A 16,595-nucleotide genomic window follows, 5' to 3' on the forward strand; every position below is an offset into this window, starting at 1 on the left:
TGAGGGGCAAGAGTCTGATAGAGCCCTGAATCCACAGAATTTCCTATCAAGCATGCCTTATCCCTCCCTGGGGACCTACAGAGTTAGAAACCTTGCAAGGGACAGATGGGCAGGCTGCCTTAGCGCCACTCTGGTTCTATAGTGTGGAGCCAATGGGGCTGCTCAAACACAGCATGTAGCTCTGCCACTGAAGTGCCACATATCCAGGACACTCAGTTTTACAGCACAGCACTCCAGGTACAGTGTCAGCAAGTAAGCACAGGCACACACATGGGCTTAAGTGATTTTGCTGTAACCAACCCCAGGCTTGATCGGAGGAGTGAATGGCTGAGGAAACTGAGCACACACATTTAGATCTGTATGCCGCGCCTTAGGATATAGGACATGTGGGTGCTGTAGCCCTCTTACACGCAGGCAGGCTTACTAGTAGGAGGCACAGGGACAGAAATGCAGAAGTCATCTGAAGACTGCGGAGTGCATCTTAGAGCAGGAGGACTCACCACGGCATGCTTGTTACTTAAGACTAAAGACATCTGAGAGAGCAAGAGGGAAAGGTATCTAGTGCACATGTGCGCGCACACACATACATACACATACACAGACAGGAATGAGGGGGAGGGAGACAACATGAAGATGGGAAATCATCAAGATGTGAGACAGGCACCAAATCTATGTGTAATGAAAATTTCTTAAAGAGATGGAACACACAAAAAATATATATGAAGAAATATGAATAAAATCTTTCTATAGTCTATGAAACCAAGAAAACCACAGAACTAAGACATTCAGCAAAGCCCAGGCATAAGAAATACAAAGAGACTCCATCAAAGCATGTCACAGTAGAGCGCTCAGCATCAGCACAGAATGAAAGCCGTAAGCTCTGTCAGAGAAGATATAGGACAGGCTGGACAATGCAGATAAGATGACAGGGCAGTGGCCTTCGAGCTCTAAAAAAGCATAAAGCCCCTGCCAACCCAGAAAAACATACTAGCTTATTAGCAAAATGTATTCTTAAAGATGAAAGCAAAATACACTTTCAGACATACTGGTGCTGAATAATTAATTCTTCATCAAAAGACTCTTAAGAGAAGTAAGAGAAGCCGGGCAGTGGTGGTGCATGCCTTTAATCCCAGCACTTGGGAGGCAGAGGCAGGCAAATTTCTGAGTTCAAGGCCAGCCTGGTCTACAAAGTGAGTTCCAGGACAGCCAGGGCTACACAGAGAAACCCTGTCTTGAAAAAACAAAAAAAACAAACAAAAAAAAAAAAAGAAGAAGAAGAAGGAGAAGAAGAAGAAAGAGAGTTCTTCAATCAGAAGATGAGAGCAAGTGGGAATCCTGACCCACAAAAAGGAAAGCAGTGGGGGGAGAGGGAGAGAGGAGAGAGGAGAGAGGAGGGGGGGGGGAGAGAGAGAGAGAGAGAGAGAGAGAGAGAGAGAGAGAGAGAGAGAGAGAGAATGAGCCTTGTCATTTAAATACCTTTAAATGTTAAAAGAATTTTGAAATGAAAGTAATTTTTAGTACACAAAAGAATTAAATTGTGATAATACCACAAAAGCTGGGGGAAGAGAAAGTGAAGCATCTATTGTAAGAGTCAGGGGGATGTCTCTCTGTGTGAAGTGGGAGTGTATCACTTGAAGGCAGACTGTGGTACATGAAGGATGTATATTATAAGCCCTTTAAACTTATTAAATCTATGAAATAAAAGTAACAGCTAAGAAGTAAAGCAGAGCTAAAATATGACCATTAAACACAGTACTGTGACAAATGGAAAGGGCAACAAGGAACATGTGGATCAAATAGAAGACAAGTAGCAAAATGACAGTTAATATAACCACAATAAAAGTAAACGGTTCAAACACCTCGGTGAAAGGAAGAGATCACTGTGTTTAAAATAAAAAGACATTAAGCAGAGAGATCACTAATCAGGAGAAAGCTGCGGTCACAAGGCAGATCTCAGAATGAAGGACATTCTTAGAGTTAAAGGTCATCTTACAAGGATAAAGGAGATTTCTTATTATGAGAAGCCAACAATCCTGAACTAAAATAAAATACATGAAGTAAAGACTTAAATTAGAAGGAGAAATAGACAACCTATGATTCTAGTTAAGAGACAGTCAACGCCTTTCTCTCATGAGCTGACAGGTCCTGTAGATCAGTAAGGACATGGCAGGCATGACAGAGTCAGTCAACTTGGTGGAGCTGACAGTATAGATCACTCTACCTAAAAACAACTGATACATATTCTCTTCCGGTTCTCACAGCACATTTATAAGGACAGAGTTAAAAAATATATTTATGTGGTACACAGCTTTGATCCCAGCACTTAGGCAGAGGCATTAGGGTATCTGAGTTCAAGGGCAGTCTGGACTACAGAACAAATTCCAGGACAGCCAGGGATATACAGAGAAACCATGTCTTGAAAACATTATATGTATGTGTGTATGTGTATATGTATATATTGTATACACATGTACATAACAGGGCACACATGTGGTGGTCAGAGGACATCCTGTGGCCAACAGTTCCTCTCCTTTCACCATGTATACTCAGAGGATCCAACACAGGTCATCAGGCGGCAGCAAGTGTCTTTAACCACTGAGCCATCTCACCAGTCCAATACAGGACATCATCATTGCAAAAGAAGTCTTAAATTTAAAAGGACCTAAGGTTACAAAATGATAGTCTACTTGAAATTGGTAACACAAACATTTTGCAAACCCCTCTAATACTCTAAAAGTAAAAAGCACATTCGTGAATAACCTGTAGACAGGGAGTTTTGAAACGAGTGCAAATGAGAACAGGACATAATGATATTTATAAATATTATAAAAGCAGTAAAAGACGAAGACCTCTGCTAGCACAGCAAAGGACTAGAGAAAGGGCAAGCAACATGGTGCTCACAGAGAAATAAAACAATGAAGATGAAACACAAGTAATTAATATGAAAAACAGAAAATAATAGGGAAAAAACATTGAAAGCAGAAATTATTTTTAGAGATGATTAAAAGAATTGATGCTGCTAGTTAGGCTGACTGGAAAAAGAAGAGGGGAACCACTGTCTCGGGGTTTCTATTGCTGTCCAAAGCACTTTGGAGATGGAAGGGTTTATTGGCTTATTCTTCCACATCACTATTCATCATTCAAGGAAGTCAGGAGAGGAACTCAAACAGCACGAACCTGAAGCACGGTGCAGAGGCCATGGAGGGTGCTGCTTACTGGCTTGCTCCTCATGGCTTGCTCAGCTTGCTTTCTTATAGAACCCAGGACCTTCAGCCCAGGGATGGCTCCACCCACAATGGGCTGCCCCCTCCCCCATCAACACTAATTAAGGCTTATTTTATGGAAGCATTTTCTCAATTGAGGTTCCCTCCTCCCTGATGACCTGGGCTTGTATTAAGTTGACATAAAACTAGCCAGTACTATCACCAATACCAGGATGGGACACAGCATAGCCAGAGATGCCACCGAGATTAAAAGGGTAAGAGGAATATCAGGAACCATTTACACCTGCATTTCACAAATCAGATGAAATGCACAAATGTCTTGAAGATACAAATCATCAAGCTTATCCAAAGTCAAAGATTAAAGAAGTGACAGACAGGCTGGAGAGCTGGCTCAGCAGTTAAGAGCACTGACTGCTCTTCCAGAGGTCCTGAGTTCAAATCCCAGCAACCACATGGTGGCTCACAACCATCCGTAATGAGATCTGATGCCCTCTTCTGGTGTGTCTGAAAACAGCTACAGTGTACTCATATAAATAAAATAAATACATCTTTAAAAAAAAGGAAGTAACAGGCAATAAATTTATAATTTCCTGCGGCTGAAGAGATGACTCAGTGGTTGTGAGTACTGCTTGCTCTTCCAAAGGACCTGGGTTCAATCCCCAGCACCCACATGGCAGCTCACAACTGTCTGTTAAGTTCAGTTCCAGGGAATCCAACACCCTCGTGCAGGCAAAACGCCAATGCACATAAAATAAAAATAAATAAATCATTAATTTGTAATTTCCTCATAATGAAACCTCCATCAAATAGCTTCACTGTGAATTCAACCAAACATTGAAGAAAACTTATCAACCCGAAACAAACTCTTCCAGAAAACAGATGGGAACGAGTTGAATATTAACTCCTTTTTTTGCCTGACAAAGATACTAACTACAGTAGCCTTGCAGCACAGTGTAGAACACCAGTAATCCCAACACACAGGAGGCTGAGGCAGGAGGATCAAGGCAAGAGTTCCAGGTCAACCTGGGCTACACAGTAAGGTCTGTTAAGAAAGTAATGGGAGGAAGAGGGAGTGGTAGAGAGGGAAAGGAGAGAGAAGAGCCTTTACACACTCTCTAGAGCTTTCAAAACACAGTTCTGGTCCCAGACATGACTACCTATAAAGAAAAAAATGGTGATGTCAGACATTAGAAGAACGGGCACTGCTCTAAAGGAAAGTCTCACCGCTGTGCTGTCCGCACGTACAACTGGCCCAGTGCTACCCAGCTCGGGCAGGGTTCTTGTCAAGAAGTATGCGTGCTGAGCGTACCCGGCTTCCTAACAGCTAAGACGGCTTCCTGACGTGTGTGAAGGAAATGATCTTGTTCAAGGTTGCTGCTCTGCTGGACAACTCGGCCTCTTGGCCTACTTACTGAATCACCTCATTTCCTCTGAGAACAACACCCTTTGCAGTTTCTCACACGGATCCTTGCTTCTGATTCACCTCAGGATCTGCAACTGCTTCTTCCTGGGTTTGTCGTTGAGCTACCCAACTGCTGAATGGAAGCTATCAAGACAGTTCCTCGCCTGAGAGAGGAGGTATGAATGCCCACTTAGCTGCATCTCGTGGGAATCCTCTGACCACAATGAAATTGGATTGTGTGTATACACATGGCTACTTGTACTGTGTCATCTTCCCTTCCAACTGTATTACTTCTGTGTGATAAGACTAGAATGAAGGACCATTGTTGTGTGAATCCTGCATACCAGGCCTGCAAGATTCTACATTAAAGACAAACAAATGGTCAATTAACTAAGAAGTAAATCTCTAAAAGTGCGACTCTTCTCCGCTTATATTTTAAGCTAAGTAAATTGCCATCTTTAACAAAAAAAACAGAGCAAATAAGGCAAAAAGAAGACAGCTCGCCCGAGGTTCCAATCTAACCATATGCTTTATCTGAGCAGAAGGCTAGAAACGGCCACGCGAGTGCATTTCCAGTCTCCAGGGCTGACACACATCGTGAGGGCGGACACCCATGAGCAACTTATCTCTCTGGGGCTGCTAAGTGAGAAGTAGGGTAATGAGCTGATCATAGGCCACTGTGCAGAGACAAATAAAAGCAGAAACGACTTGGCGGGTAATGAGAGTCCCCAGTTGTTGTAAATTAAGTGTGCTAAATGAGAACTTTTAACACAAAACTACAGAGAAACTCTGAAGTGGCCTCATAATGGAGTCAACTAAATAAATCGGGAGAGCAGCACTGATGGCTTTCTTATTTTCACTTCGAAGGCACACTCACCTGACTGAATGATAAGAAATGGATTCTATATGCAACAATCAATACAGATATTTATGATTACCATCGGTTTGTGTTTTAGAAATTATTATTAGTCCTTATTAGTAGATTAAGGGAAACTCACTAGTCTTTATTCTGCAAATAATAAACTGAGCACCTCACCCCTTCCTTCCAGGGGACCTGAACCAAGGGAGCTCACATGAAAGACAAGTGCTCTATCACTCGGCTACATCCTTAGTCCTAAGGCATGAACTTTAAGGGAGGCCATGTACAAGGTAGGTACCTGCCCATGGTAGTCAAGAGACCCTCCAGACATGGGAGGGAGCCACCAGACACGAGAAGCTGCATCCACTGATAACCAATTCCTTAAGGCAGGAGCAGAGTAGCTGGGATGGTCACTTACTTTCTTTACAGAAGTGGTTTGGTTGCTGCTTGTGAACCTGCCAGAATGAGCAGCCACTGCTCTCCTGCAGGGAGGAGCAGAGCTTCCCCAAGGCCTGGCCATCCTACTCTCCCCAGAGCTCCCTCACACACAGGCTGTGCTCCTAGGAATCGTATGCCCATGCCCCTTGTTTGCCCATTCTTGTGACAATGCTGTCCTTAAAACTAGCACTAAAGGAGCCCAGTCCACCCCAGCATCATCCTAGGAGTCTGTCTGCCACCCAGGCTCTAGATCCCTCCTCGTGTGGGGGCAGTCCTCACCACTGGACTGTCCTCTTATATCTCAATGAGCCTTGGATAATGGTCTTGGTCAGCGGAGGATCAAAGTTGGGGAACCTACTGGACAGGAGCTGACATCAGGCTGCCCTGGAACATACAGGTGCTGGATAAGCAGCTAACAGGAAAGAGCTGCTGAGAAAGCCGGAGGGGTTCCTGTTTCCAGCCAATAGAAATGAAGCCAGGGAGATGGCTCAGGAGGTGAAGTGCTGGCCCCCCAAGCGTGAGGATAAGGACCTGAGTTCGGATCCTCAGCATTCACGTGAAAAGCTGAGTGTGGCAGCACACACGCCTGTGATACAAAGCACTGCTGGCCTGCAAAGCCAAAGCTCAGAGTGCATCGGAAAGTTCTCCACAATCTGCTTTCACGGGGCAATGAAAACTATTTCAAATGTGACTGCATGTAAGACAAGCAAAAGAGAACGAAAGCAGCAGTCCAGTGATGGATTTCCTATCCTGATTGTGAACTTTTAGGTCACTTTGTCTTAGTGAATTTAGTTATCCTGCGTTGTGTGTGTGTATGCGTGGGTGTTGATTCACGTTCCTCCCTGAAGCCTAACAATCCGCATGGTACACTAGCCGCCATTCCCACAGATAAAAGGGGAGGAGCAAGGTCTCTCACAGACAACACCAACGTAAGGAGCTGAGCTTTACACCACATCTGCTCACCTCAGCAAGCAGCCGACAGAAATCCATTTATGTCCTAATGGGCCCTTTGTTTGAGCCACTTGTTAGACCTAAGACAACACCTTAGAGAGCTGCAAAGGCTGTGCTGTGACGGAGACTTACTTGTGATCTCATATATGATGGAAGATATCAACTTCTGTGTTTGTGACACCCACTGTGGCATGTTTCCATCTTCTTGACTGCTATGGGCTGTGGGTGCAGGCGTGTCTGCCTGCCTTCCACTCGATCCCTGGGCCACGTGACTTTCTGCTGGGCCAACCCTTGCCAGCCTCTCAGGCTTCCTAGTCCAACGGTGTCCTCACTAAAGCCCAACAGCAGCAGTGCACTGTCGTTTCCAAAGGAGACGATCTCAGGCAGCTTGCACCTTGCAATGACTCTGGGGCTGTCTGGTGGCTCAGTCGTGAGTCACACTCCCCCTTGTGAAACTGGGCCATACATACTTCCTTACTTCTCTTCCAGAGGACCAGAAAAGGTAGCTGGTTCATCCCAATAACTGAGGCACACAAGCTACACAAGCTATGCTACCAACAAGGCAGTCAACAGAGGGGCGTGGCCCTGCCACCTGCAAGTCAACTGAGTTGGCTGCATTGCGGGTGTGGTCTCTGGGATGCTAGATAGGCCAAGGGCAGGGACTGCAAAAATGAGGGGTTATGGGAGTTATGCCTTGAGGAGTACAGATGACACGGAGGGGAAGGGTGAACACTCTCACTACATTTTTACATATATATATGAATTTCATATATATAAAACATGATCAAACACATCTGAGTTTTATGAATGAGGTCCATTTCAGATTTCACGTATTGAAGGAATACGATTCACACAGTCTATTCAGCTATTTTTGGGGCATCTGTGCGTCCCGTATCCCACATTCACATGAATGTGAAGATAAGGCAGTGAGAGCTGGAGCTGAGCACTCACAGTGTCCTGGATCTGGGTGGACTGTGCTCTCTACAGGCCAGACAGATGCAGCAGCTCGTACTTACTGAGCTGGGGACAATGTGGAGGAACCTTTTGGAACTGAGGCCCAGGGGAGGAGGTTAGGTCATGGGGACATACCCTCATAAGGGATCCGTGTTCTCACAGAGCCCTGGTTAGGTTCTGGAGAGCAAGTTCTATTTTTTTTTTTTTTTTTTTAAATTTTGAGACAGGGTTTCTCTGTGTAGCCCTGGTTGTCCTGGAACTCACTCTGTAGACCAGGCTGGCCTGGAACTCAGAAATCTCGCCTGCCTCTGCCTCCCAAGTGCTGGGATTAAAGGTGTGTGCCACCACCGACCGGCCCGAGAGCAAGTTTTTATAAACATGGATCCTTATATGACTACACGGTAGCTTTTTCTAGACACACCAGAAGAGGGCAGCATCCCATTACGGATGGTTGTGAGCCACCATATGGTTGCTGGGAATTGAACTCAGGACCTCTGGAAGAGCAGTCAGTGCTTTTAACTGCTGAGCCAACTCTCCAGCCTCACCATGGGCTCTGCATACATTCTTCTCTCTGTTGTGATGCCTTCCTACCCCCCATGAGCTGCTGAAGGGATGAGGCCCCTGATCTTGACTTTCAGTCTCCAAAGCTGTGAGCTACACAAACGTCTCTTTATAAAGCGTCGACCCTCAAATACCTTGCTGTTGCAATAGCTAATGAAGCACTCTTCCTCCTAACACACCGCACTGGAAGTTCTCCCGACTCATGGGACATTAATGTCCTAACAATACTCCAGAGTTCAACCTAACTATCAGGTCTTATGAGTAAAAAAGAAAGTTTTAGGGAATAGGGAGCTGCAATACTTGATCCTAGATACCTTTCATCTTTCCCTGCGTACTTCTAATGCTCTGACAGACATGCTGTCAAACAAAAGTCCACACTGCTTTCTTGTGGTTAGAGACACGCTAGCAGCAAGGCACGGAGGCAGAGTACACATGCATGCCCCCAGAAAAGCATTTTTTAGTTTAGGATATCATTTTAGTTTTGAGCTTACAGAAGTAAGTAAAATGTTATTTTTTAAAAGAGTAAAAATACCTTAGCTGTGTCCTTTTAAATAAGGGTGGGCTTAGAAGTTAGGACCTTTGGATTCAAAAGCTCCTGTTCACTTTACTGCTAGCCACTGACACTCTAAAAAAGAAAAGAAACCAGGAATAAAGGTGTAAAGGGCAGGAGAGGCACCAAGGAAGGAGAGGTGAGTGGTCAGTGTAGCTGCCACATCTGTCCCAGTGCAGAGGGGGCTGGGTGGTAGATGCCAGCAGTGACTGGGATAGCACCTCAGTGAGGATGGATGGCCGGTCTGGGAAGAATGCCTAAGTCTTTGCCACTGGGGCAGGACTGATTACAAGGTACATGAGAAAACACAGAGGTGGCAGGCTCCTGCAACTTCTGTAGCACACAGCAAGGTTCACAACTCTGGAAAGACATTTATCTTGTAGAAGGACTGCCTTAAAAGGCCCTGGTGACCAGGCCAAGAATCTCAGAGACAAGGTCTTGTGCCCCTCTTAATGGCTTTGCTGCTGCCTGGCAGCTGTACACTGGCTCCGGGTGGGGTGTTTCAATGTGGAGGACTCAGACACTGTGAGCTCAGGGCACAGAGGCAGGAGGTGATGGCCGAGAGGGTACTTGCCGCTGAGCAGGGGCTTGTTGAGGGTGTAGAGCGGTGGCAGGTCCTCTATGTTGGAGATCCGCTGGTACATGGCCCTGGAGAGGTGGTCCCCGTGGTACAGGCTGCCCAAGATGATGCTGGAGAAGTAGATGGGTTCCACGAAAATGCTGAGCAGGGACCCCTGGATGCCCACCACGTTCCAGCTGCAGGGAGAAGCAAGCACATCTCAGGAGATACAGGTATGTCACCCCATGCAGAGGGCGCAGAGACTCATGGCTAACGCTGGGTGGGTGGGTGTCCATAAAAGGTGAAGACGGCAGTGAAAACGGCTGATTCAGCAGCTCAAGTCTTAAACAGAATTTTATTTAAAAATTACCTTGTATTGTGAGATAATTTTGGGCCATCTTAGGGTTTCTATTGCTGTGGTAAAAGGTCGAAACTAAAAGCAGCTTGGAGAGGAAAGGGTTTATTTCAACTTAAAACTCTGGGAAGCCACACTCCAGGACTAAGGGAAGTTGGAGCAGGAACTCAAGGCACGAACTGAAGCAGAGGCCACGGAGAAGTCCTGCTTGCTGTTATGCTTTCCACAGCTTGCTCAGCCTGCTTCCTTACATTGGCTACGCCCACCTGCCTATACACATACACATCTACACATATACACACACACTTTTTCTGCTTCTAATAAAATGGCTGCTCAGTCAGGGAATGAGTGTCCTGATCCAAGGCTACAGTTTCATGTAGAGCTCCTCAGATGGTGGAATGTGTGTGTATGCGCGCGCGAGTGTGTGTGTGGTACATGCACTAGAGATGATGGGCTGGCAGTCACCATACCACTGTCTGACAGTGCAACACTGTCTGCAGGACAACACTCTGACACACGGCTGGCCTACTATGTGTCTGCTCTCTTCACCCCAGAGATAAGAGAGAAGCTGGGTAACCTGAAAACTACTGCATACCAAGCAAGTTTTGTGTGTGTCACATGTGATGGGAGAGGACAGGAATCACAGCGACACCAGGGGCAAATGACGCCACTCTTGCCCTTCCCATTTGTGCCTTCTGAAGGAAGCCAGGGGTCTGGCCCTTGGTCTCTCCCTATAGCAGCTGGCACAGCCCTGGGAAGACATTGGCTGGTCTAGTCCACTCCCTCCCATGAACCCCCAAAAAGGTCCTTGGAAAACAGCCAATGTCCAGCAGGCCAACTTTCTCTTACCAGCTCCCCTCAAGCTTCAGCCCGGGCTCCAGGTTGGCTGGTCTCCCTGCTTCGGCTTACAGGACTGGGCACGCTGTGCCTTCACTGAGCTCCCTCACAGTCTTTTATATAACTTATACTTCTGGTTTCTATGACCTCCCTCAGCCTCCCACAAAGAAGGTCAACATGCTGAATGGACAACCTGTAATCCCTAGGATGTATTCTTTCTACCCTCCAAAAAAAGACATTTGAATAGCCATCCCCACCCTTAGAGAACATCTGAAATGACTCAGCTCTGGAGGCCCAAGGGCTCCTTTCCGATGCAGATGAGAAACCTGCTGATTTAGAAACTTAAGCAGAACTCAGTCCCCTGGGCAGGAATGCAGAATCTTGCAGAAACCAGCATCTGTCAGGAGTCATTAATTCTGAGCACACACTTCCTAGAGGATCCCAGGAGCTTCTAGAGCTCTGAGGCACTGGGCAGAAAACAGAGCCCCTCAGCCAGCTCCACTGAAAGACAAGCTCATGTCAATCAGCCTTACAGAAAATAACGGCTACTCTCACTTTCCCAGGCGTCAGACCACTGGGCAAGGAAGGACATCACAGATATAGCCAGATTCCATGGAGCAAAGCACTCACCAAGTAACACACACACCACACACACACACACACACACACACACACACACACAGAGCTAGAAACACCTGCCCAGTTTCCATGCCCACCTGGGCCAGGGCATTGGGTGAGGGGCTTCCCTGCTCAGGCCCCAGGAAGGGGACTCATTTGCCACTGAAAGACAAAAGGTCCTCCCACCGCCTGGCTTTCAGCCTGTCATGCTGGGTTCAGGACTGTGGCCTTTCTGTTTTGTTTTCCTTAGGTTATTGTTTGAAGATGGACTGCACAGTACTGTCAGCTGAATCTACTGCAGAGCCTAACCTGGCCCTGAGCATCCAAGGACACTGGCTGGAAGACAAACAAGAAGGCAAACACTTGTCTGTGCATGACATCTTTCCACAACCCTAGCTCAGACAAGCAGCCGGGTTAGGACAACAGTTTGCTCAGCGAGTCTCCTTTCTTTCTGCTTCCATGTAACAAATAACCTTCAGAGAAAGGCCTCTGTAACCTTCAAAATAACCCTGATGTGCTGTGACTCTTCCAGTAGCTTCCCCTGCCTCTGTAGAAGTCTCCTTCCCCATCCGTGAAGCAGCCCTTGCCTACTTACCACCTGTCCTGAGCAAGCCAATGTGTCAAACAAGCTTGTCCTTGGATCAGTCTTTCCCTGTATCCTCGAGTGGCAGAGGCCACAGACTAAGATCTCTTCTAGGGCCTCTCATTGTCCTAAGGGCAACCCTTCTTGACACCTGGCTAGCTGGATGCTATGTCCTCTCTGGCGCCTCCCTCTCCAGCCTCAGCCTAGGCCAGCCCTCAGTGCTCTTCTACAACAGGAGCAAGTGGCCTCTGCCCAGCCTTCTACACATTCAGATCTACACAGTGGCCTCTTTGGAAGCCTCACATCCAACCGACATCATTCTGGCCCCTATGCTATTCTTAGACCATGACTTCCTTAGCCTTGTTGGCTTTTCTGGAAACATCTGTCATTCCAATTTCTATCAGTCTGCCTGTGCTTTTCTTCAAAGCAATGCTTCTTAAATATGAAATAAAGGACACAGAGTTTTAAAATTCTGACATTTGTTTGTGTGGTCCCCCCTTTAGCTAAAGGCAGAGACTCCTCTCCTCAGCACACCCTTCAAACCTGTGCCTAGGTGCTGCAGAGCATCAAGGTTGCTCCTACTCTAGACTCTGACTCGATGCTGACTGAGGGTCAGGGCTCTCTCTTACTACACAGCTTTCGTTGTCACCGGTGTGGGACTTCCGTAAATATTAGTAAGTTAGAAATCACATTTAACTGAGAATCTACAGGGTACAGACCACTGTAAAAGTGAGCAGAGACAGCCATGAAGGGTCAGGACAGTCAGTTTTATCTGGCATGACTTTAGAGATCCCTGTCTACAAGGAAAGTGTAGTGCTGTAACCCCAGTTCCAGGGGATCTGACACCCGCACACAGACATACATGCAGGCAGAACACCAATGTATATAAAATAAAACAAAAATAACATAAATATGGCTAATTAGCTAAAAGAGCACAGGCACACAACTCTATGAAAAGACTGCATAAAGAAAATGAGATTGTCAACACAGAGGGAGCCTTATCAATACATGAGAGCTTCTGAACAAGAAGAAAACAACTGAAAAGCTCGGCTGTGGAGCCAATGGGAGAAAAAGCCAGGGAAGCAGAAAACTGGCCATCAACGCCATCATAGAGTAGATTAGAAAAATACAAAGACTACAAATGAAGACGGGCAATGGGATTTAGGGACACCAGTGAGCGGAACAACATGCAAGTCCTGGGAGTTCCGAGAGAAAGAAAACGGGAATGAAAGTTTATTTGGAGAAATACCTGAAATCCCAAGGCAAGAAAGAGATCACACAGATTCAAGGGCAAAGAACTGGAAATGAAGGTAAATAGGAAAATGACACTGAGTGCATTACAACTAAACCAAGTCCAGACAAACAGTCTTAAACAGCAGTGATTAGTCAATGCCCGTATAAAGAGAGCTTATCAGGTTCCCAGTAAAAACCTTATGACCCAGAAAGCCGTGGGAAGATGTCCTCCAGTATCCCTCATAAATGGCGGGGACTTGGGACTTTCTCCGGGGTCACTAGCAGGCAGAGTTGCATCATTACTAGACCTAAGAAGAGACAGACGGGGGAGTCCTTCAGGCTGAAGCATCAGACGGTTAGACAGCAACAAGCCAGATAAAAACGTGAGGAGGCTCTCCTGCAAAGGTAAACACAGAGACATCCAAGGTAACTTTAGGGCTGGAGAGACAGCTCGGTGGTTGAGAGCTCAGGGGACTGGAGCTCAGGTCTCCGCTCTCACATTAGTGCTCACAACCTCTTATAACTCTATCTCCAAGGGATCCAGCGCCCTTTTCTGGCCTCAGAGTCACCCTCACTTTTACAGTATTCATTCATACAGATACACACACATACCCATAAGTGAAAGTAAATACTAAAAATTAACTATCATATACAATGAATACAGGTTTTTACTATATTTATAATAAATATTATAAATAAAATAGTATATTTATTTATTTGGTTGCTGGGATTGAGTATATACCACCATACCTGGCTTGTGATTTTGATTAACTGAATTTAAATAAATTTGACTATAGATCTATGTAAGTGGGTATAAAATATACAGAGACATAATCTGTGCTATTGACAAAGTCTGAGGGAGTGGAGCTAGAAAGGAAGAGTTTCCATACATATTTGAAGTTACATCATTACCAGTTTAAAACAGAAAGCTATGATATTAAGGTGATTTATGTAGTCAGAATCCTAAGTACAGGGGTGGAGAGAAGACTCAGGGCTTAAGAGGAGGCATTGCTCTTCTAGAGAACCTAGGTGTGCTTCCCAGCACCAACATCTGGGGCTCACAACTGCCTGCAACTCCAGCTCCTGCTGTATTTAACACTTCTGGCTCTCCCTCCCCACCCCCACCCCTGCCTCTCTCTCTCTCTCTCCTTTCTCCTCTCTCTCTCTCTCTCTCTCTCTCTCTCACACACACACACACACACACACACACACATACATGTACATATTTAAAAAAAACCTACAAGACACAAAAGAAGTTGTATGGAAAATACAAACAGAAACGATATTCCTATGAGGCTATTTTAAAAGAAAGACAATAAGAAAGCAAATCAGTAAAGCAATGAAGGGGGAAATAAAACTACAGGTCACAGAGAAATAACAAGGTGGCCCTTCCCTACCCAGAATATTTTCAATGTTAATGAACTAAACTTTCCTGCCAGATGACAAGACTGACAAATGGATTAATAACATAAAGGTGTGAATTATATCTTAGGAGATTTATTTCAGCTCTAAGGACACAGGTATTGCTGAAAGTGGATGGATGAGGAGAGATAATTCCTGCAAGATAAGGAGATGAGCAGGAATAATTAGGTTACAGAGATTTTTAAATTACACAAACTCTCAGAAGAGACAAACGATAGTATATGATGATAAAGGGCTCAATTTACCAGCAAGATAACACATCGATGGTCCAGCACAGTGGCTAGGGGGTAAGGGCACTAGCAATCTAAGTTAGACTTCCCCCCCCGCACCCCCCCCCCCGGGACCCACAAAGCAGAAGGAGGGAATCAAGTCCTCTGCAAGTTCTCTCATCAAATTAGAATACCTTAGACCGTCTGGATCTAACAAAAACAGAACACTCCACCACAATAACAGCAGACTACGCATGCTTCCTATGTGTGTCGAGAACACTCTTCAAGGCAGACCACACATCAGTCTCAAAACAAAGAAAAATCAAATTGTACAAGTATCTCTCTATAGGGGAAAGCTATAAATCAGTATAAAACTGAGAAATTAAATATATGGAAACGAAATGCCATGCTCTGAAGGCATCAATAAACCAAAGTCTCAGGGGAACTTACACGCATGAAAATAAAAACAAACATACAAAAGCAAATTCCTAGGAAATTTCTAGGAAGCCTAGAAAGCCAAACAACTTAGGAATAAATAAATAAATAAATAAAAAGAGAAGAAGAATAAAGGGGCCTGGAGAGCCTGGAGAGATGGCTCAGCAGTTAAGAGCACTGACTGTTCTTTCAGAAGTCCTGAGTTCAATTCCCAGCAACCACATGGTGGCTCACAACCATCTGTAATGGGATCTGATGTCCTCTTCTGGTGTGTCTGAAGACAGCTACAGTGTACTCACATATATAAAATAAATAATAAATTAAAAAAAAAAGAACAAGGTGTAAGGGTCCTATTGGCTGATTTCAGAATAGTATGAAATCGATAGCAATCAAAACACTGTGATCCTGGCATACAAACATATAGCACAACACAACAGAAGGGACTGCCTACAGACAAGCCACACACACACACATACACACACACACACACACACGAACACAGATAAGCATTTGGACAACAGACTGAGAGACACACAACAAGTAAACACGCCACAGTAGGCACAGGCAGCATTCCACTAAAGCCGGGCGGTTTGGAGCACGTAAGCTTTGGGTTTTCAGTTACTTAGCTCAATTAATTGGTAGAGTCTACACAAATATTTCAAAATTGCAAAAACCTCTAAAGTCTCAAACACTCCTGGTCCTGACTTTTTTCTTTTCTTCTCTTTAGCTAGGTGTTGCCCAACCTGCACCAGTGCTTGCGCTTGCGAAGACTGGTCCAAGGCATAGGTATGCTGAGCCCAGCTCCCTATGAAAAATCCACTTTAGAGAAAAATCAATGGAAAGTGTTCATGACCGCTGAAAGGATGAATGGTACACAAGGGATGACTAGGTTTCAAACCACACTGTGAGTTGTGCCTCCCTGAGCTTGTTAGGAAATATCAGGTGACCCATCTGATGTGAAGGAGACAAAAGGCACACGTGCGATTTGTCTATGTCAATTCCAAACCTTCTGGGTGGCCAGTCAATCCAAAACTGCATACCCTGGTGCCACAGGGTTGAGTTCTGTAGGGAGAGGTTTGATTTTATATACACTGACATACGTTAGCTGAAACAGAAAGAGAAGAGCCGCTGGAACTTGGACTGCATCTGAAGACAGAGATTTCTACAATCTGACCTGGATCTAAGCTCCCAGGAGAAGCTGCTTCCGGGGCACGTGGCAATAGAGCAGTGTGTTCATGGAGCTCTCTCCTTGGCCTGGAATGCCTCATGTTGTTCTGGTTGGTAAAGATCAATTACCACAGTGTTAACTGATGGGCACGGCACGGGTGGACAGTGTTCCCTGCTGACAAGGAAATGCTTGTATGTTTTCCTCAGGGAGCAAATTGTCACCGATGTTGAGAAAGAC

General features: G+C 45.5%; 1 protein-coding gene across 8 annotated transcripts in view; it reads right to left on the reverse strand.

Annotated features, from left to right (window-relative positions):
- Adarb1 (adenosine deaminase RNA specific B1) overlaps positions 1-16,595 on the reverse strand; it is a 130,446-nt gene that overhangs the window by 5,424 nt on the left and 108,427 nt on the right. For all 8 annotated transcript variants that reach the window (XM_029482425.2, XM_085842908.1, XM_085842910.1 and 5 more), the window contains one exon: positions 9,514-9,695. In XM_029482425.2, the coding sequence (XP_029338285.1) occupies positions 9,514-9,695 (182 nt within the window). The remainder of the gene's footprint in view (positions 1-9,513; positions 9,696-16,595) is intronic.

The sequence above is a fragment of the Mus caroli genome, unplaced genomic scaffold, assembly GCF_978045245.1.
Source record: "Mus caroli unplaced genomic scaffold, Mus_caroli_1 scaffold_9, whole genome shotgun sequence".
NCBI classification, from domain to species: Eukaryota; Metazoa; Chordata; class Mammalia; order Rodentia; family Muridae; genus Mus; species Mus caroli.